Source organism: Lactuca sativa, chromosome 1, assembly GCF_002870075.4.
Source record: "Lactuca sativa cultivar Salinas chromosome 1, Lsat_Salinas_v11, whole genome shotgun sequence".
NCBI classification, from domain to species: domain Eukaryota; kingdom Viridiplantae; phylum Streptophyta; class Magnoliopsida; order Asterales; family Asteraceae; genus Lactuca; species Lactuca sativa.
The window spans coordinates 95,376,217-95,395,397 of record NC_056623.2 but is presented as its reverse complement, the minus strand read 5'-3'; the positions used below and the strand labels follow the sequence as shown (position 1 = coordinate 95,395,397).

The window sequence follows — 19,181 nt, the reverse complement described above, 5'->3', positions numbered from 1 at the left end:
ATGAATGACAATTCAGGTACTTGTACTTTTCTTAATTTGCTATTTCAGGCAAACATTTCACTTTTTACCACCAAATTCCCTTCAAGTTCAACTAATTACTTAAATTGACCCATCTAACTTAAAGATGGCTTAATCTACCCTAATAAATGAAAATGACTTTGCCACATGTCATTCTCTAATAAAATTAACCACATGTCATTTTGTCATAATTTGGAATATATTTATTTTCCACTTGTCATTACTTTAATTTTCATTTTCAATATATCATTAATTTAGTTTCCATAAATTAAACCTACCATAATGACTATTAATTTCAAATTTTAAATTTCAAATTCAATTTTAAATAAATTTACAGTTTAAACCTTTATGTTTAACATTTTGTTATAATTAACCCGTTTAGCACACACTAAACACATAATTTCAATTTATTTATTTTTTGCATGTTTTTTTTTCTGATAATTTTCACTTATTTCAATTTCAAATTCAAATAAATTTTTTATTTAATCGTTCGTACTTAATATTTTGTTTTAATCAACCCGTATAATATACGGGTCTCACAACTAGTAGCAAATAAAGAGAGGTCTTCTTAACCAAGGGTGAATGGTAAAACTAGGTATCCGATTCTGGAATCGGAACCCATTGTGGAACTACAAGTTATTAAAATTGAATCTCAGTACCTAAAGTTTAGAACCGATTAGAAACGGTTATGGTTCATGTTTTTATTTTTTGGAACTGCTACCCGTTGCGTACAACGTACCTGTCAATTTCAGTTATGGTTATAGTGATACCGTTAGAAAAAGGAACAAGTGTTGCAAATTGATAGTGTTACGTTGAAGCGCAACTGACTGACACCGTTAGAAAATGAACAATAATAGTGTTTAAAATGTTTATGTCAATTATTAGAGGTAACCTTATTGTGGAAATAAGAATCATATCAATTTAATCACCAAAGCCTGTTGTAACGTCCTAAAATTTCATAGTAAAATTTTTATTTTTAAAATAGTAAACCCTACAAAAGGGTTAACCCAAATTGATTACAGTGACTATATTATTTAGACATCAGAGTAATGATCATAATTTGCTAATACGAAAAACTTTGGGGGATGTTGTGCAGTCACGTCGGGTCATTCCCTTTCGTACCGAAAGTACTTGAAACCATAACCATAAAACCATAAGCACAAAGTTTAATGAGTTCCCCAAAATACCACATATCATACATACAATTGAGATTGTTATGTGTCAACCATATTTTTTCCATTATACCATGAGTTGTATCATGGTCTTCCCTTGCCAAGTTGGGGGCCAAAACCCTGGGTCTTACAGACAAGTGCCAAGAGCCACCTCCTGGTCTTCCATGCAAGTATCATAAAGACAACTAGCATACTACATATACTTGTCAGGGTCCAATCCTTGTACTTGTATACAATTTGTCGGGAGCTACCTCTAGGTCTTTCATACAAGTGCCACATGTCATTCTCTAATAAAATTAACCACATGTCATTTTGTCATAATTTGGAATATATTTATTTTCCACTTGTCATTACTTTAATTTTCATTTTCAATATATCATTAATTTAGTTTCCATAAATTAAACCTACCATAATGACTATTAATTTCAAATTTTAAATTTCAAATTCAATTTTAAATAAATTTACAGTTTAAACCTTTATGTTTAACATTTTGTTATAATTAACCCGTTTAGCACACACTAAACACATAATTTCAATTTATTTATTTTTTGCATGTTTTTTTTTCTGATAATTTTCACTTATTTCAATTTCAAATTCAAATAAATTTTTTATTTAATCGTTCGTACTTAATATTTTGTTTTAATCAACCCGTATAATATACGGGTCTCACAACTAGTAGCAAATAAAGAGAGGTCTTCTTAACCAAGGGTGAATGGTAAAACTAGGTATCCGATTCTGGAATCGGAACCCATTGTGGAACTACAAGTTATTAAAATTGAATCTCAGTACCTAAAGTTTAGAACCGATTAGAAACGGTTATGGTTCATGTTTTTATTTTTTGGAACTGCTACCCGTTGCGTACAACGTACCTGTCAATTTTAGTTATGGTTATAGTGATACCGTTAGAAAAAGGAACAAGTGTTGCAAATTGATAGTGTTACGTTGAAGCGCAACTGACTGACACCGTTAGAAAATGAACAATAATAGTGTTTAAAATGTTTATGTCAATTATTAGAGGTAACCTTATTGTGGAAATAAGAATCATATCAATTTAATCACCAAAGCCTGTTGTAACGTCCTAAAATTTCATAGTAAAATTTTTATTTTTAAAATAGTAAACCCTACAAAAGGGTTAACCCAAATTGATTACAGTGACTATATTATTTAGACATCAGAGTAATGATCATAATTTGCTAATACGAAAAACTTTGGGGGATGTTGTGCAGTCACGTCGGGTCATTCCCTTTCGTACCGAAAGTACTTGAAACCATAACCATAAAACCATAAGCACAAAGTTTAATGAGTTCCCCAAAATACCACATATCATACATACAATTGAGATTGTTATGTGTCAACCATATTTTTTCCATTATACCATGAGTTGTATCATGGTCTTCCCTTGCCAAGTTGGGGGCCAAAACCCAGGGTCTTACAGACAAGTGCCAAGAGCCACCTCCTGGTCTTCCATGCAAGTATCATAAAGACAACTAGCATACTACATATACTTGTCAGGGTCCAATCCTTGTACTTGTATACAATTTGTCGGGAGCTACCTCTAGGTCTTTCATACAAGTGCCAAGGGCCAGCCCCTAGTATTCTTGTATAACATAAGCCAATGGACTGAAATTGGTGCCTTTAATCCTATAGTATAATGAGGAGACTCACCGCTTGGTCTGAACAAATAGCTAAATAGGTATCGGCTTCGAGTATCACCTCTACTCGTCACCTATCTGACAAATACTTACCAATCTCATTACAACTCAAAATACTCAAATTACCCTTAGGTCAAACTTTGGTCAAAATCCAGGTCAAAATCAAAAGTCAAAAGTCAACTCGACCGGCCACCACGTCGTGGCCTCCTTCGCTACGTCATGGTCGCAAACCGTGAAAACAGACGGATCTAGACCAAGTCACCACGCCGTGAAGACCTAAACCGTGTCGTAGTGATGCGCCTGGACAACTTAAACCATTAAGTCCTTCTTTCCAACTACACAACTCCATGGCTTAGATCTAAACCTTCCCATGGTTTTAATGGATAAAATTTCCAATTTTATCCCTCAAATCCTTCCATAAACCAAACTCCCAAACCTAATCACTAATGGTGACTTAATGCATCAAAATTCTCATCAAGCACCAATTCCTTAGAGCTACTTTTCCAAAGTTTCCATAAGGGTTTCCTATACCTTCTGGACCATAAAAATCATAGCTTTAGGGCCATGAATGTCCAATGCATGTCCTTTCTATTTTTAGGGCAAAACAAGGGCAAAATGGGCAAGATTCCATGCATGGCCTCAAAAGTCAAGTCTACTTCAGATCTAAATAGTCAAACGCTCCAAATGGCGTGGAGATTCATAAAGTTACGAACTTTATGAAATCTCACATTCCAAAGCCCATAAAGCATGAAGAAAAGGGACCAAAATCCAAGATCTAACAACCTAGTAAGAAAAGATCGGGTCTTTAACACTCACCCAACTTCATAAGAGAAGCTAGAAGATGAATTTGTTGCTTGCAAGCTGATACTTCTCACCAAAGGCTTCATTCTCCTTCAAAAGTCACCAAAATCACCAAGCATGAGCTCACAACTTCAATGGGGACTAGGGTTAGGGTAAAAGGGTTTAGGGGTTGAGGATGAACCCTAAAATGGGTTCAGAGAGGTTTAACTACGAATAGAACCCTAAAATGGGTTTAGAGAGGTTTAACTACGAATAGAACCCTAAAATAATCATGGGCTTGGGCCAAATCAGCTGTCACATCGTGGTGACCTACACCATGCCGTGGTGGTCCAAAAGTCACACGACCAACTTTGACCTCGCCACGTCGTGGTGGTTCCTCCACCACGTCGTGGCCATTGCCAAAACCACAAATCCACAACGGAAATGTGTCTCGAGAATCCGGGTGTTACACCTATAATAATGCATAAGCATCATTAGTGTTAGAAATGTTATGGTTAAATATATTTCCTACTCGAGTTAACTTGGACGCGAAAGGTATTGACATTTCTTCGGTTGTGTGTTATTGTAATTCGGAGATGGAAGACTTCAAGCATGTTTTTATTACTTATGAAGTTGTAGTCGAGTTATGGAGGTTTCTTGGTAGGTGTGTGATGTTAGCATTCCAGGTTTGATAATCGTGGATGACGTAGCGCAATGGATCTATTTTGCAATATTTTCCATTATTAAATGTATGGCTTTAGAATATGTTGTCATGACTATGTGGTGGCTTCTTTGGAATTTCTGGAATGATTTTTCGTGACAACAATGCTAGAAGGACTTTGTTATTAATACATTGATTGACTATTCTTATAATTATTTTGTCATTCGAAATAGAAAAGTCGGTGTTAATCGTGTATTGTGGTTATCAAACCCAATTTTATCATTTCCTTTGTAATTCTTTGTTAGCTCTTTGCTAACTATTTTTAATAAAATTTGAGTTATTAAAAAGACTAAGTGCATGACCATACGTTGTGTAAAAATAAAATCATATAGTAAAAACTTGAAAAATATATGTTATTTGAAATATAAGTCATTGCAGTATAAAATTTTCAAAAATTATCGGCCGAAGATTTTTTATATTATTTTTAGACAGTATGATATGTTATAAATAAGGAACGAAATTGTTAGCCATGTAATCCAATTTTACGTATTTGCTAATTTGGCTTACCCTAGTGAATTAAATGGAGTGCATATTTGAATTTCTAACAAGATTTAAGTTGAATTGAGTCACTTGAGTTATCAGTCTCGTGAACTTTATAGAACTTGACATATTTTGTTTTTTACTCTTCTTTCTTCATTTGAACAAATAATTAGTTATACTATACAATGTAATCTAACCGAACTCTAACATTTCATGTCGAATAATACTACAAATTGATTGATAATATTATTAGACATAGAAATGTATCTTTGGATAGTTTCTGTATTTTTGTAATAGTTGAGGGTTAGTTTTGTAGCTTAAATTTCAGGTTGTTAATATTCGTTATTGAGTTTGTTTCTAGTTTGTTAGAAGTCTATATATAGTTGTAAGAGCTTAGGCTCATTTTCAATTAATAAAATATTCTCCGCTTTATGGTATGAGAGATTGCTCAAACTTCCAATTCAAATTTCGTTTTCCGATCGTCATCTCTGATACCGATCAGCCATTCCAGCCATTCCATCTGTGTGTTTGTTGATTGTGTTTTTCTACCATGTCGACCAATGTCTCGCCATCGTCTTCTAGTTGTGGTTCTATTTTATCCCCCATGGATGATAGAACACATCCTTTTTATCATCACCATTCGGCAATCCCTGATTTTCAGGGGCGGACGCAAGATTTCACAGTAGGGGATGCACAAGAAAGTTAGGAGTTGCATGATAATAGAAAAAATAAATATTTTAAAAAATTTCGAAAAATTTTCCACTACCGCCGGAAAATTTAGGGGTTGTCAGTGCCACCGGTGACCCCCCCTAAATCCGTCCCTGCTGATTTTGTTATTGTATCACAATTACTCACCGACGAGAACTACAATGCATGGAGTCAGACTTAGTTTTTAGAATAATTTGATCTTCAAATATTATATTTGAAAAAATTGAAACCTTCCTTATCAAATGATCATAAGACTTGCCAAAAATATGAAGTCTTGATCATGATGAACAATTAATATCACTACTTTTGTTCAATAAGATACCAAAGTATATGACATACTCATTCCATACTTGAGATAATTGCAATAAATCTTTTCATAAAACAAATTCATGTCCACGATCAATACAATTGGTTAAATCTCGTGTAATCATTTCATAGAAGTTCATTAAGATCTTCTTTTTATATGGCAAATCAACTTCGATTCTTAAATAATCCGCATCGCTTCTACTTCTATTCTAACCAAAGATTCCCCTTTATATAGAAAACGCCAAACAAAATAGTTTCTCAGTGTGTCGGTAAAAACATGTTTTTTCGGAGATAGAAACTATTTCAACAAGAAATCGAGTCATACGTATCTAAAATATTAATATCAATGGATTTTCCGCAAAGTGGTGATGAAAAATGTATAAGTTGTACAATATCTTCATTTTCCAAGTCGATCTAATCTATTCGTTTGTAAATCTTTTTTACTTTATTAAATATTTGGATCACATGCATATTTGGATCACATATGTATTTGGAACACCTCTAGTAGAGAGACAAATAGTCGAGAGACATATAGTTAATTTTGAAAGAACTTATTGTCAACTTCTTTTGGATACAAACATATTTGATTTGGAAAGAAAGAACTTGTATCAATATCTCAATTTCAATTCAAACATAAGCTTTCTCAATTTCAATTCAAACATAAGCTTGGTTTACACTCCATATCCAAAAAAAAAAAAAAAAAAAAAAAAAAAAAAAAAAAATACAATCCAAAAAGAGGAAAAAGGAAGTTCTTGTCAAAGTGAATGTATTAAGAAATAGTAGATGTACATAACTTTTTAACGGTATAATGCTAATTCAAGTTCTTAAGACAAAATCTATTCCAAACATATATGACATGCTTGATTGCTTGCAATCTATTACAAATATCTATAGATTTTATTTTTAGATATATTGCCAATACTAAATAGCAATCAAAATTTGTTTCCATTTTTCATGGGATTATGTATTGGTTAGATATATCATAACAAACTCTTTAGAAAAAATATGTCTTCCACAAAGGAATCCTCCCTAATCCTTCCTAATAAATAAATATATTTTTGACACATGTCACATTCTTATTTATTTTATCACATGTAATTTTGTGGTTATTTTAAATTAATTTTTATTCTACATGTCATTTTATGTTTTTTTTTTCATTTTATTAAATACCTTTAGTATTTAAAAGCAATAATAAATGCATATCAATTTCATTAATGAATTTCCTTCTAATTTCAAAATTACTAAATTAGAGATTCATTAAATTTCCTTATTTATTTATCTAAATTATTTGTTTAAATTTAAAAAAGACAAAAAAGAACACTTTAATTTTATAATTCAATATTTTCTTACTTTTCTTACAAATTCAAATTTCTCAAATGTTTAGAATTTTATATTTAGATTTTTTTTTATTTAAATAAACTCATGTAATACATGGGTCTCACACCTAATATGATAAGTAGATTTCGAATAAGTGTTTCCGTAATCTTCTTGGATTCGAAGAAATGATTCATCAAAATAACAATTCACTGTTTATATATCGGAAATTATTCATAGGGATGTCAAAAAGTCCCGTGGGACCCCGATCCCGCAGGGGAACGGGGGCGGGGCGGGGGTCAGAAGGGGAATTCGGGGGCGGGGGCGGGGGTGGAAAGGATGGAGATTTCAGGGGCGGAGGCGGGGGAACGAGAAAAATTTGGGGGTGGGGGCGGGGGATGCAATCCCCGTCCCGTTTGCCCCTGTTGACATCCCTAATTATTCATGAGTTCATCTTTGTAATCATTTGCTTTCTAAAAAATGAAGGTACTTTTTTCTCTTGCTAATATTAAAGTTTGCTCTTATTAAATGGGCAACAAATTATTTTAAATATCAAAAAACCACATACCATTTTAGAGTAATTTATTTTGTTAATATTTGTAATTAATGATTTATCATAAATAAATACTGATGTGTAATTTGACAGTGATGTTTAACATAAGAGTATAAGGTATGAGTCATATTGCATCTCGTTGTTGTTGAGGTGGAGTATCCTCAACGCCGTTAAGAAGCATCAACACCACCCCCTCTTCTTATTGTATCTAGTTGTGTTGTTTCTTGTTGTGGTCATGACTATATGCAACGTGATTTTCTATTGGTTGCCCAAATTCTCTCTCTCTCTCTCTCTCTCTCTCTCTTAACATGGTGTTATAACATCATGAACACCACCCCCTCTTCGTGTTGCTTCTTGTCATAACACCACTTCAAGTTGCCCATACCATATGCTCTAAAGGTGTTTGCATTGCCTTGAGGTGTCATTTAAAATCAAAACCTTCAAAATTCTAAACCATTTTATCTGGTATAGATGTTTTTTTGCCTTTTAAGGAACATAAATACTTAAGTTAGTCTAATGTTTGTAGATTATAATTATTTATGTTTACTTATCGATTAAGAAACAATAAACTTTATAAATTTTAAGACCCTATCTTATTTACATTGATAAGTATCTTATTTACATTGATAAGTTTTAGCCTACATATAATTTTGCCTTCTTTTCTTATAATTTTGCCTTCTTTTCATACCATTTTGAATTGGCTTAATAATAGTAGATACATGAAGTCAAACATGATAAAAACATTCCAAACTTTATGAATTTGTTTAACAACATCCATATCCTTTATATACCAATTTTGACCATTATTCATCTAACCAAAATGGTCAAAGAACTTTTGTGGTATGTTTGCAATTTGAGTCATGGACTTTTAGTTAAAAACCACAAAGCACACAACATAATACAATTTAACAATATTACAAACCGCAAACAACACCATGAAATTTCCAAATCGTGTTATGCAGTGCAGTGTAGGCGGTTCGTGCAGTTTGATGAATACCCGTATTTGAACATAATATTTCAAAAATTACCATTTTACCACTACAATGACGATCAATTCATACCAAGATTTAGGTTTTTATTTCATAAACATCTTAAAGCATACACAACACAATTTGGTGAATACCATAATCAAATAACCACTTAAGTCTTGAAAACTATTCTTTAGGCACCTTTGGTCTTGATACCATATTCTCCACCTTCTGCATAGATTTAACAAGTCACAACGATTATCAATCTATCTCCAATATTAAGAATACGAATATTTTAATCTCAGCAACCCATGAGTTGGTCCACACTGTCTCAGGGATATCATAAACCAGGTACACAATGGGCCCACTAGACTGACTGACAAAATGTGACTTACATGCTCAGTGTGTGGCAAGTACTTCCCATCAAAGGTCAGCACTACACGCTCTTTCCCATCCACGCCCTTCACTTTGTCAACCGAGCAAAAGAAGTCTATAGCTGACATTCTGACAAGATAAAAACGGAAACCCAAGTCAGCGTCCACATGGACTTTTTATTTTTATTTTTAAGTCCATGTGGACGGAATGTGAATAGAGATTGCCAACTTGGATGCCACATAGGACAAATAACTTGATTAGTTAGGCAATTGTATTTGTAGGTCTCAATGATGTAACTAAAAACACAATTAAAAGAATTGGGGGCTTAAAAAGAGAAAATTAGTGATAGTTTTTTTTTTATTATTATTATAATTGTTAATAAGATGCAATATTACCATTTTCCTGCAAGAACATCTAAATTACATGTTTTTGAACAGTTAACAATTTGATTGCGAAGTGAAATTTTGGGTATTGGAAGAGTACTTACATGCCATCACCAAAATCTTCATTGATGATTTCCTTAATGCTTTCACCAAAGTGCATAACAGCTTCGTTTAACCTGAAAATTTTATGATTAGGTAAAACATTTAGTACCAATTTAAGTTAACTCCCATCAATCGAGTCCCAATTTCAGTCGATGTTTTCAATCAATTATAAAATTATAAAATTGGTATATTCAATTTGAGAATTGTTTCCCCAATCATCACAAAGTATCATTGATCTCGTGCTAAAATCGAATATTAACAGACGAACAGTAAAGGACTTTGATAACTGGATTTCGAAAAAGAAAACGAATTGGGGTTGAATTATATAACCTGTAGATGGTAGGATCCTGGATGATGGATGGATCATAGGATCTAAGAGGGGGTTCCATCATCAGCTGGATTTGAGAATCCACAAAGCCGGGGAGTGATGCCCGGAGTTTAGGGACAGTATCGGGCTTCAATTGAGCTTGGCGTCTCAGGAGCTGAGCAACATAGACATTAGTCAATCCAGTCTCCTCCGCTATTTGACTGAAAGTCTTGCCGGAACGTCGCTTCACCGCCATTAATGAACTCACGATGCTAGCTTTCGTCGGTGTTTCCTTTTCCATTTTTGCCGATTCGAGTAATTTGCACCGAATTTGTTGCCTGTTCCTTTTTATATGCAAAACTTTCGTCGGTTATAGGTTGAGTTATCTTACTGATTGTAGCCTTGTGGTTTGTAGGGCAGACGATAACTAGCGTTGGCGGCTTGCTGAAGTTGTGCAATAATGGTCGCGAAACACAAATGCATATCGTCTTCCAGTGGAATCTAGTAAACGACACCGTATTTCAACAACCTTTTGTTTTATACTTTTATTTGAAGTACAATTTTTTCTAATCAATATTAATAATTTATATAGTTAACCACCAAGTTTAAAAACTAGTTTTTTAATTGAATCTGTATAGTGATTATTTTCGGTTTAATAGGTTCAAGTGACTTGACCGTTAGTTAAATCGAATTTCTAAATTTTTTATGTTTTTTTTATTATTATTTTTCGGCACATACAAACGCGAAAATACAAACATTAAAATACTAAGGTTGCAAAAAAAAAAAAAAAAAACTCAAAAAAACTCTCGACGTTAGCTAGTCAATCAACCGGGGTTAAAAAATTAATCAGTTAGACGATGATTAATTGGAGACCTCAAATTACTAATTCTTCAATTTTAAAAAATTAAATATGACAAATATCATAACAAAGTTCGTAAATATCATTATTATCATAACAAAATAGTTTAATATGATTAGTACAATAGTAATCATTCATAAAATAGTTTCTATTGAGATATCATTTCTCCAGATTGTTAAAATATTATCGTTTGTTGTTGTTTCACTTAATGTGTAGGCAACGATGAATTATTTAGCGTCTTCTAGTCGGTCAGGTAGCACCTATGGATTAATCAGATATTAATCGGGACCTGTTGGGTCTAAAAATATAGTTTATACTTTGCTTTTCTAGGTTTAAGAATCTTTTCAAGAAGCCTCCTCACTCAAAGTGCGTTCAAAGTTAATTTTTTGAAGAAAAGTTCAACTGTTCAAGATAAAGTCATTCACATATGAAGATTCATATGTTCATCTTGAAAGTTGTGAAGAAATTGAAGATAAAGACGCTGAAGCCAAGCATAAAGCGAAGATTGAAAAGACTCACAAGCTACAAACCCAGGGGGAGTTTGTTAGGTCAAAAGAAAAAAAAGCTATAAACCAAGGGGGAGTTGTTGGGTCTAAAAATATGGTTTATACTTTGCTTTTCTAGGCTTTTGTAGTTTTTGGTCTAGGGCCGAAAACAATCTTGGGTTTTATTATAGCTTGGACTAAAATCACATGTGATTTCGGTCTGGGTATTGGGTTTGGGCCTTGGGTTTTAGTCCATAGGTATATATAGTGGAAGAGGTGTGTCCAAGGAAGCATTAGAGAGGGTGGGACGTTTTGGGGCTGCCATTAGTGGAGGAGCATGTTCTAGAGATAGAAAGTAAGAGAGAACATATGTGTGTGTGAATCTTGTGTACATGGAGCATCATTGAATATTATTGTGATACATTGAAGATTCATCTTGTTCTTCTTTTCCATTCTATCTTGCATCATCCACTTGATTGAGATTCTGCACCATCAAGTGGATCGGATTGATATGTCAAGCTAATTTGGGGACTTACAGTTGGTATCAAAGCTTGGATCGTATCAATTAAATTGGAAATATCTTGAACGTTTTTTGGATTTTTTTTAAGGATTTTACGTTTTTGTTTTGTTTTTGAAGAAATATTGGGTGTTTGTTCTTCGTGTTCTTCAAAAATTTAAGTTTTAGATCGAGTTTTGTGCTTAAAAAGGTGAAAAATCGTGTTTTTTTACGTAAATTGCGAGATCCAGCAGCCATTTTTCGCACAAGGAGGAGTTTGTCCGAGGTGTTTTCGGCCGGAAGCTCGTTTGCGGTCGAAAACAGTTCTCGATGGAGTGTGTCTGAAGCGATTTCGGTGGAGCGTGCGAAGGGTTTTCGGTCTTCGAGTGTTTGGTCCTCGCGTGTTCGGTCAGCAGGTGCGAGAGTTCACGGTCTGACCAAGAAGCTTCGCATTTTCGGTCATAATTTCGGATTTTTGACATTTTTGGCCCAAAAATCAATTTTTCGAATTTTAAAGTTTCGTTTTCGGCATAAAGCTTTGACTTTTGATTTTTGACTTACTAGTTGACTTTTGACCTTAAAAAATTGACTTTGACTTTCAAATTTGACTTTGACTTTCAAGTTTGACCTTGACTTTAAACTTTAACTTTCTCGTTTAACTTTCAAGATTGCATGTTTGACTTTTCAGTTTGACTTTCAAGTTTGACTTTTTAAATTTGACTTATGAGGTTTATAGTCAAAGGGTATTTTTGGTAAGCAATGAGTTCCTCAATCACCAAGGGTAATGAAACTTCATGTTCTCAATTTTGTGAAGCTACAATTAAGTTTCTCCGTGATAAAATCGATATATTGAAAAGAGAAAATGAGGACCTTAAATATGAAGGATATACACTTAGGAAGGACCAAGAATCCTTAAAAGCACAACTAGATGCCAAAACCAAGGACTTTAGAAAACTTCAAGAAGAATATAACAACAAATGTGCAAATTATACCTATGTTAAGGAACATCTTGCTAACTTGACCGTCGAACTTGATGCATTAAAAGCAAAATATAAAGATGCTGAATTCAACTTTAAGAAATTTGATGTGTCAAGTGAGGTAGTTGCATCCATGATAGAAAAAAATTAACATATAAAGATAATCAAACTAAGGGTATAGGGTATCATAGTGTTCCACCTCCTTTCAATGACAACTATAACCCATCCTTTGAAACAAATGAGGAAGAAATACCTGCTTAGTATGGCCAAACCCCTGAGCCAGTTTCAGTTAAGACTGAAAAATCAGGCCAAACTGAGAGTGTTGAGAAGGATACTAATAATTCTACTTCCTGTGCAGGTAAAGTAGTGGAAGATGAGGACAAGGAGAACATAAATTATTCTAGTTCTGTTGATTCTATTGATTGTCAAACAAATGACTCCTTGAACTTTGAATCTGTTGCTTCTAATCAATTTATCTCTAATAATCAATCTGCTGTTGGTAAATACAGGCCACCAGAACAAGTGAAACAGTTGGCTTGTTGTATGTGGGCATGTGGGAACAATAAGAAACGAGGCGAGGGCACGCCATCAGGGGCAGGCAACAATTCCTATGTAAAGAAAAAAACATGTTTTCACTGTGGAACACCTAGATATATTGCTAGAAATTGTCAAAATCACGCATATGTTCCCTATTATGCACAAAGATGGCAGAATGCGACAAGAGAGAGATTTTCCAAAAGAAACCCTTCGAGGCCACGTTCAGACAATGGTGATTGGAATGCCAAGAAGGGCAATAATCAAACTCCCAAGGTCAAGAAAGGAATGATGGCTAAGAAGCCAAATTCAAGAGATGCTCCAGTGAAACCAAGACCGGTTAGGTCAAAGTCATCTCAACGAACGGCTTCAAGTTCAAAAGCAAGTGATAAGGCATCCATCCAATCGAACAAGAAATAGGTTAAACCCGACTACAGATGGATACCAAAGGTTCATACTCCCAAATCTTCTAATGATTCTTACATTTCTTCATCTTCTGTTTGTGATAAGCATGATATGTCATGGGAGAGAGTACATTGCAAAGATGACAAAGGTCAACCCAGTTTCAAAATAGACTGGGTTCCAAAGACCAATTAATCCCATACTATGTGTTGGAGCAACTATAGAGGCATATCATCAGACTCCGGTTTGTTAATAGTGGTTGTTCCAAGCACATGACAGGGGACATCTATCAACTGTACAGCACTCAGAACTTTAAGTGAGGGTATGTGTCCTTTCTGGGAAAGGAAGAAAGGAAAGGATCACACATGGGGTTTGTACTCAATGATGTGAAGAATTTTTGGATCTGTTCCGAGATTGAAATATGTGTGCTATTCTCGGATCATTTGAATGCAAATTCAATTGGTGATTTTGGTTTGAGTTTTCTTCTCGATACTCCTGAGTCTTCTTAAAATGATTCATTTCAAAGACAAATTTTTTAATTTTGCGCATTTATTTTATTTCTTCCCTATATCCAAATTAAGGGGGGAGAAATCAAAATACAAAAAAACTAAGAAAAATTAAAAAAAATATATGTCTTTCCTTGGTAGGTGTTATTGGGAAATGATATGAAGTATAGTGATAAAGGGCAATCTGAAATCCGTGTAATGCGCTGAAGCCAAATTGTCTAGACTCTGTGTTCAATGTGTTGGTATGCACAAAGGATTCAAAATTAAAAGGACTAGACATAGATTGACAATGAAAGGACTTGACTGTGTTAATTCCTCTGGACTTAGATAGTTTCATTTAGACTAACCATGCGACATTTGGATAGACTGATCAGTGAGATAAACATGAGAACCTGCAGAATACATTAAAGTCATATGTATCTAGAACTGTGGCTCAACATTTCCTCGATGTATGGACTCATGTACTTAATTTCGGTGCTGATAGGGCATCTGGGGGGTTCTGATAAAGTAGGTATGTAGGAAATTATTTTCTTGCTTTCTATCTGCCAGTCATATGTTGCTTCATCTGCGTGATTGGAACATATCCGACCTGGAATGTAACATATGCAACTCTATCTCTATGCATCTTCTTATTTATGAAATTCTTTCTATCTGTTAGTCATATGATGTCCCCTCTGTGTGATTGGAAGATCCGACCTGGGACACAGGATATGCAACATTCTATCTCCCTAATCCTCTATCTATGTTAGTCATATGTTGTTCCCTCTGCGTGATTGGAAGACATCCGACCTGGGATACAACATATGCACTTCTATATCTGACTTCTGTCTTAATGATTGTCTACTCACCTAAAGTAAGGAGTTATTTAGAAGTTCTTGATTACCGGGGAATGTCAGGAAGTGGGGAACACATTCTAGTACACCTAAAATTGAACCATTTAATAGGTTGTTTGTAGATCTTGCTGCTGAATTTAAGTGGACAGCAATATCCTTGGTCGTCATCAGCCAAATGGTCCATTTTGGAATATAGCTCACAATAACTTGTCACTTCTAATTTGTCAATATCCTTTGTGTTTAAGTGAATCACAATACCGGTGATTGACCAGATCTAAACATGCAAGTGTGTGCTAATAAACGATATTGAATTGCCTGACAACTTTGATCCCAAATCAGTCTTAAAGTTAGTTATTATTTTTGTTCTTTGTTAAATTTGTTCATAGTTCTCATGTATGCACAAATTTAGAGGGAGAATTAAAATTTAAAAAAAAATCAAACAAAAATCAAAAAATTTAAAAAATTCCAAAAATATGTTTATTTCTATTTTTATTTTTTGTAGAAAAATAAAAAATCCAAAAATATTCTTATTGTACTTTTGAGTGTATTTTACTTTTGGTTTTTACTTCTTAGTGATTTGTTATGTGTGCCAAGTTTTCTTTTAGTTTTGTTTTTATCTCATTTGTCTTGAAAAGCGAATTCAAAAATCAGGGAACTCAAAGGAGGAAGAGACTTAAGGAGATTGTATCGGAACTTTCTGAGCCAAGGCTAGGTCCTTGAACAACTGTGGTAAGAAGGTTTTTTCATAACTCTGTGATCCACAGGGACTTTTTAGCCATTTGTTACTTTTCAAGGCGCAACAATGATCATTGAAGAACGTTCATTCGAAGGAACAAGAAATGAAGATTATTCTTTCAACAGACAATCCATCAACCCCAGAAGCAAGGTCGAGTGTACTTGAAGATTATGTAACGAATTGCATTGAAGCCTCCTCAATCAGTTTGCTGTTATCTATGAATCTGCTAAAGTGATCCAGAAGAATCAGTCTCTCTGTTATTCTCTCTAAAGATTCGCAAGCTGAAAATGTTGTTTTTCAAGAATCCTTACAAGAAGCCTCCACACTCAACATGCGTTCAAAGTCAAATTTTGAAGAAAAGCCTAACTGTTCAAGATGAAGTTATTCACATAGAAGATTCATATGTTCATCTTGAAGTTGTGAAGGAATTGAAGATAAAGAAGCTGAAGCAAAGCTCAAATTGAAGATTGACAAGAAAAGCAAGCTACAAACCCAGGGGGAGTTTGTTAGGTCATATAAAAAGAAAGCTATAAACCAAGGGGGAGATTTTTGGGTCTTAAAATATGGTTTATACTTTAATTTTCTCGTCTTTGGTAGTTTTCGATCTAGGGCCAAAAACATTATTGGGTTTTATTGTAGCTTGGACCGAAATCACATGTGATTTCCGTCTGGGTATTGGGTTTGGGCCTTGGGATTTAATCCATAGGTATATATATGGAGTAAAAGGCATGCTTTAGAGAGAATTAGAGAGGGTGGGACGTTTTGGGGCTGCTATTAGTGGAGGAGCATGTTCTAGAGAGAGAAAGTAAGAGAGAACATATGTGTGTGTGAATCTTGTGTATGGAGTTTCAATCAAATTGTTGAATACATTGAAGATTCATCTAGTTCTTCTTCTTTTTCTTCTCCATTCTATCTTTTCACCATCCACTTGCTTGAGATTCCGCACCATCAAGTGGATCAGATTGATACATCAAGCAAATTTGGGGACTTACAGGACAAAGTCGGGATTTTTCCAACACCGACAAATATAAATACAAAAAAATTCAAATATTAAATATACATATAAAAACAAGTTATAGATCATGCCAAATACATTAACAACACATAACCATAAGTTTACATCAATCTACATACATAAAAAAAATAAAATAGAATAACGAAACAAAATGTAGTTTTAGATGAATACACATGTTTCATAACATTTACCATGTGTTTTTATTCAATTTAAAAGAAGTCTAAATAGATGTGAACAGACCATCAAATTTTGTTATGTAAAATACTTCATTTTCATGTGTTTTTATTCAATTTAACCAATTCAACCGTTTTTTTGTAAAAACCGATCAGTTCGTTTCGGTCCAAAAATAGTCATAAAATGGGTGCTAATTAAATCATTCACTTATCTGATCCCCGTCCAATTGTTTCGTCCGTGTAACACCTGTTTTCCTAAACATGCACTACTGTAAGAGTTTTAAATCGTTATAAGATGAATAGATGAGATAAATCTGTGAGTTGCTTTAATTTGAGAAATGTTATTGTAACATTGTAACATCCTAAAATTCAAGACCAAAAATTTCATTTTTAATTAAGTTATTATAAAACCAATAGCATAAAAACATCCATAGTGTCATCCCATATCAAAACCAGTATGTCAATAATCGAAACATGTCATAATGAAACAATATCAGAGTATAATCCCAAAGATTTAATGTGAGGAAAACATAGTGTGATACGTTGCGATCATGCCGACTCCTTTCCTTTTTAAGAAGAAGTACATGAAACCAAAACTGAAAACCGTAAGCACAAAGCTTGGCGAGTTCCCCCATCATACCACATAATCACATACTGCCAGACATATCTGGGTGCCCGACCTACCCTGTCAGACATATCTGGATGCCGGACCTACATTGTCAAGCATATATGGGTGCTCGACCTACCCTGCCAGACATATCTGGGTGCCCGACCTACCCTACCAGGCATATCTGGGTGCCCGACCTACCCTCCGGTTTATTTCAACCGGTTACGGGGACTATTTCACCCCTACCACTACCACATAATAACATAGCATAAACATATTGTCAGACATATCTAGGTGCCCGACCTACCCTCCGATTTATTTTAGCCGATTACGGGGACTATTTCACCCCTACCACTACCACATAAAATCATAACAAACAAGCACATAAAGCATAACAGGTAGTGACATACCAGACAATTATCACAAAGACAATCATCTCTACTATAACCATCTACTAGTGGGTCGGCATTGGTGCCTTCAATCCACTTCTACAGGAAGGTAACTCACATCGCATTGCTAAAGTCCCGCGGACAAAACCCTAGCTGCTGGATGACAGATTCCCAAACTGTCAACATCATAATGACACCCAATTAATAATTGGGTTCCAACACATAACCATAAGTCCATTCTTGGGGTAAAAGACTAATTTACCCCCAACTTAACTTGATTCAAGCCCAAGGCCCAATCCAATGGCCCAAAAGTCAAACAATGAGCCAAAGCCCAACATATGGCCCGATTTTCCAAATTGGGACCAAACCTTTACATGGTCTTACCCTAAGGCCCAACCATTTATTCTAGTCCAAACATTTGGCAATTCCAATGGTCCAATATCTTATAATCATCAAGGCCCAATTATGGCATATCTATGGCCCAATTCTCCAAATTGAGCCCAAGCCTTTCTAATGGGCCTTATCCTAAAGCCCATCTAAATATTCTAGTCCATATACTTGTTCTTGGATGGCCCATCAATAGCCCAATCACCAAATCCCAACAGACAAGCACAACTTAAGGCCCAAACACAATTAGGGTTTTCACATAAAATGATGATTAGGGTTAAGTGTTCTTACTTAATCCCTTAAGGACTTAATCCATTAAGTCTATCATTCTACAAGGTAAATTATACGGTGTGATTGGGTGTAATTTCATAATTCAATTCCAATGGCCCAAAACGCGGGTCCCAATAACTCTAAACCAATAAATCCACAATTAGGGTTTTCAAAACCCTATATAGGGTTTCCAACCCAATCGCATGCCTATTAGTCAAATGATTAGGTTTTTAGGTCAATTAGGGCTTCATTGCAGTAGTGCATGAACTCACCAGACGAAAAGTGTCAGATTGTAAAGTGAATCTGATCACCCTCATTGCTTTCACATTACTGATCAGTTTGTCTTTCTCATCTTAAGGAACTTCTTTCACATCGATCATCAGCTGATTGTACTCTTTCTGTGTCTTGATGGTTCTGTTAGTTCTGGAGTGGGTGAAAGGACCCACAGTAATAGCCTCCCATATCAAATATCCGTTTTCTACTGATCCAAGAACATAATCTTCAAAGTGAAGAGCCCAGACTTCATACTCTTAAGTATACAAGATCGGAATCCTTGTAGTCGAACCAATGCTATTGGAGATGTTGATGGGATTGGTTTGAGAATCGTCGTGTGACATGATGACTTGATTTGTTTACCTGTCAAGAATCATACTTGTAAAGCGATATTAGGGTA

The 19,181-nt window shown here is 34.6% G+C and overlaps 1 protein-coding gene across 1 annotated transcript; it reads right to left on the bottom strand.

Annotated features, from left to right (window-relative positions):
* Nucleotides 1–8,758: 8,758 nt before the first annotated feature.
* On the bottom strand, nt 8,759–10,312 carry LOC111885936 (cyanate hydratase). The gene is made up of 4 exons (XM_023882175.3): nt 9,863–10,312; nt 9,535–9,606; nt 9,068–9,176; nt 8,759–8,903 (listed from the first exon to the last, which is right to left on the bottom strand). The coding sequence occupies exons 1-4, from the start codon at nt 10,138–10,140 to the stop codon at nt 8,859–8,861; spliced, it is 504 nt and encodes a 167-aa protein (XP_023737943.1). The 5' UTR covers nt 10,141–10,312; the 3' UTR covers nt 8,759–8,858.
* Nucleotides 10,313–19,181: the final 8,869 nt, after the last annotated feature.

What these genes read in the sequence shown, in the direction of transcription:
- LOC111885936 (XM_023882175.3), bottom strand. Translation starts at nt 10,140, where the DNA reads ATGGAAAAGGAAACACCGACGAAAGCTAGCATCGTGAGTTCATTAATG. An exon ending in GAAGATTTTGGTGATGGCAT is followed by an intron (nt 9,177 to 9,534) that starts GTAAGTACTCTT and finishes TTATCTTGTCAG; the next exon opens with AATGTCAGCTATAGACTTCT. An exon ending in ACTTGCCACACACTGAGCAT is followed by an intron (nt 8,904 to 9,067) that starts GTAAGTCACATT and finishes AAATCTATGCAG; the next exon opens with AAGGTGGAGAATATGGTATC.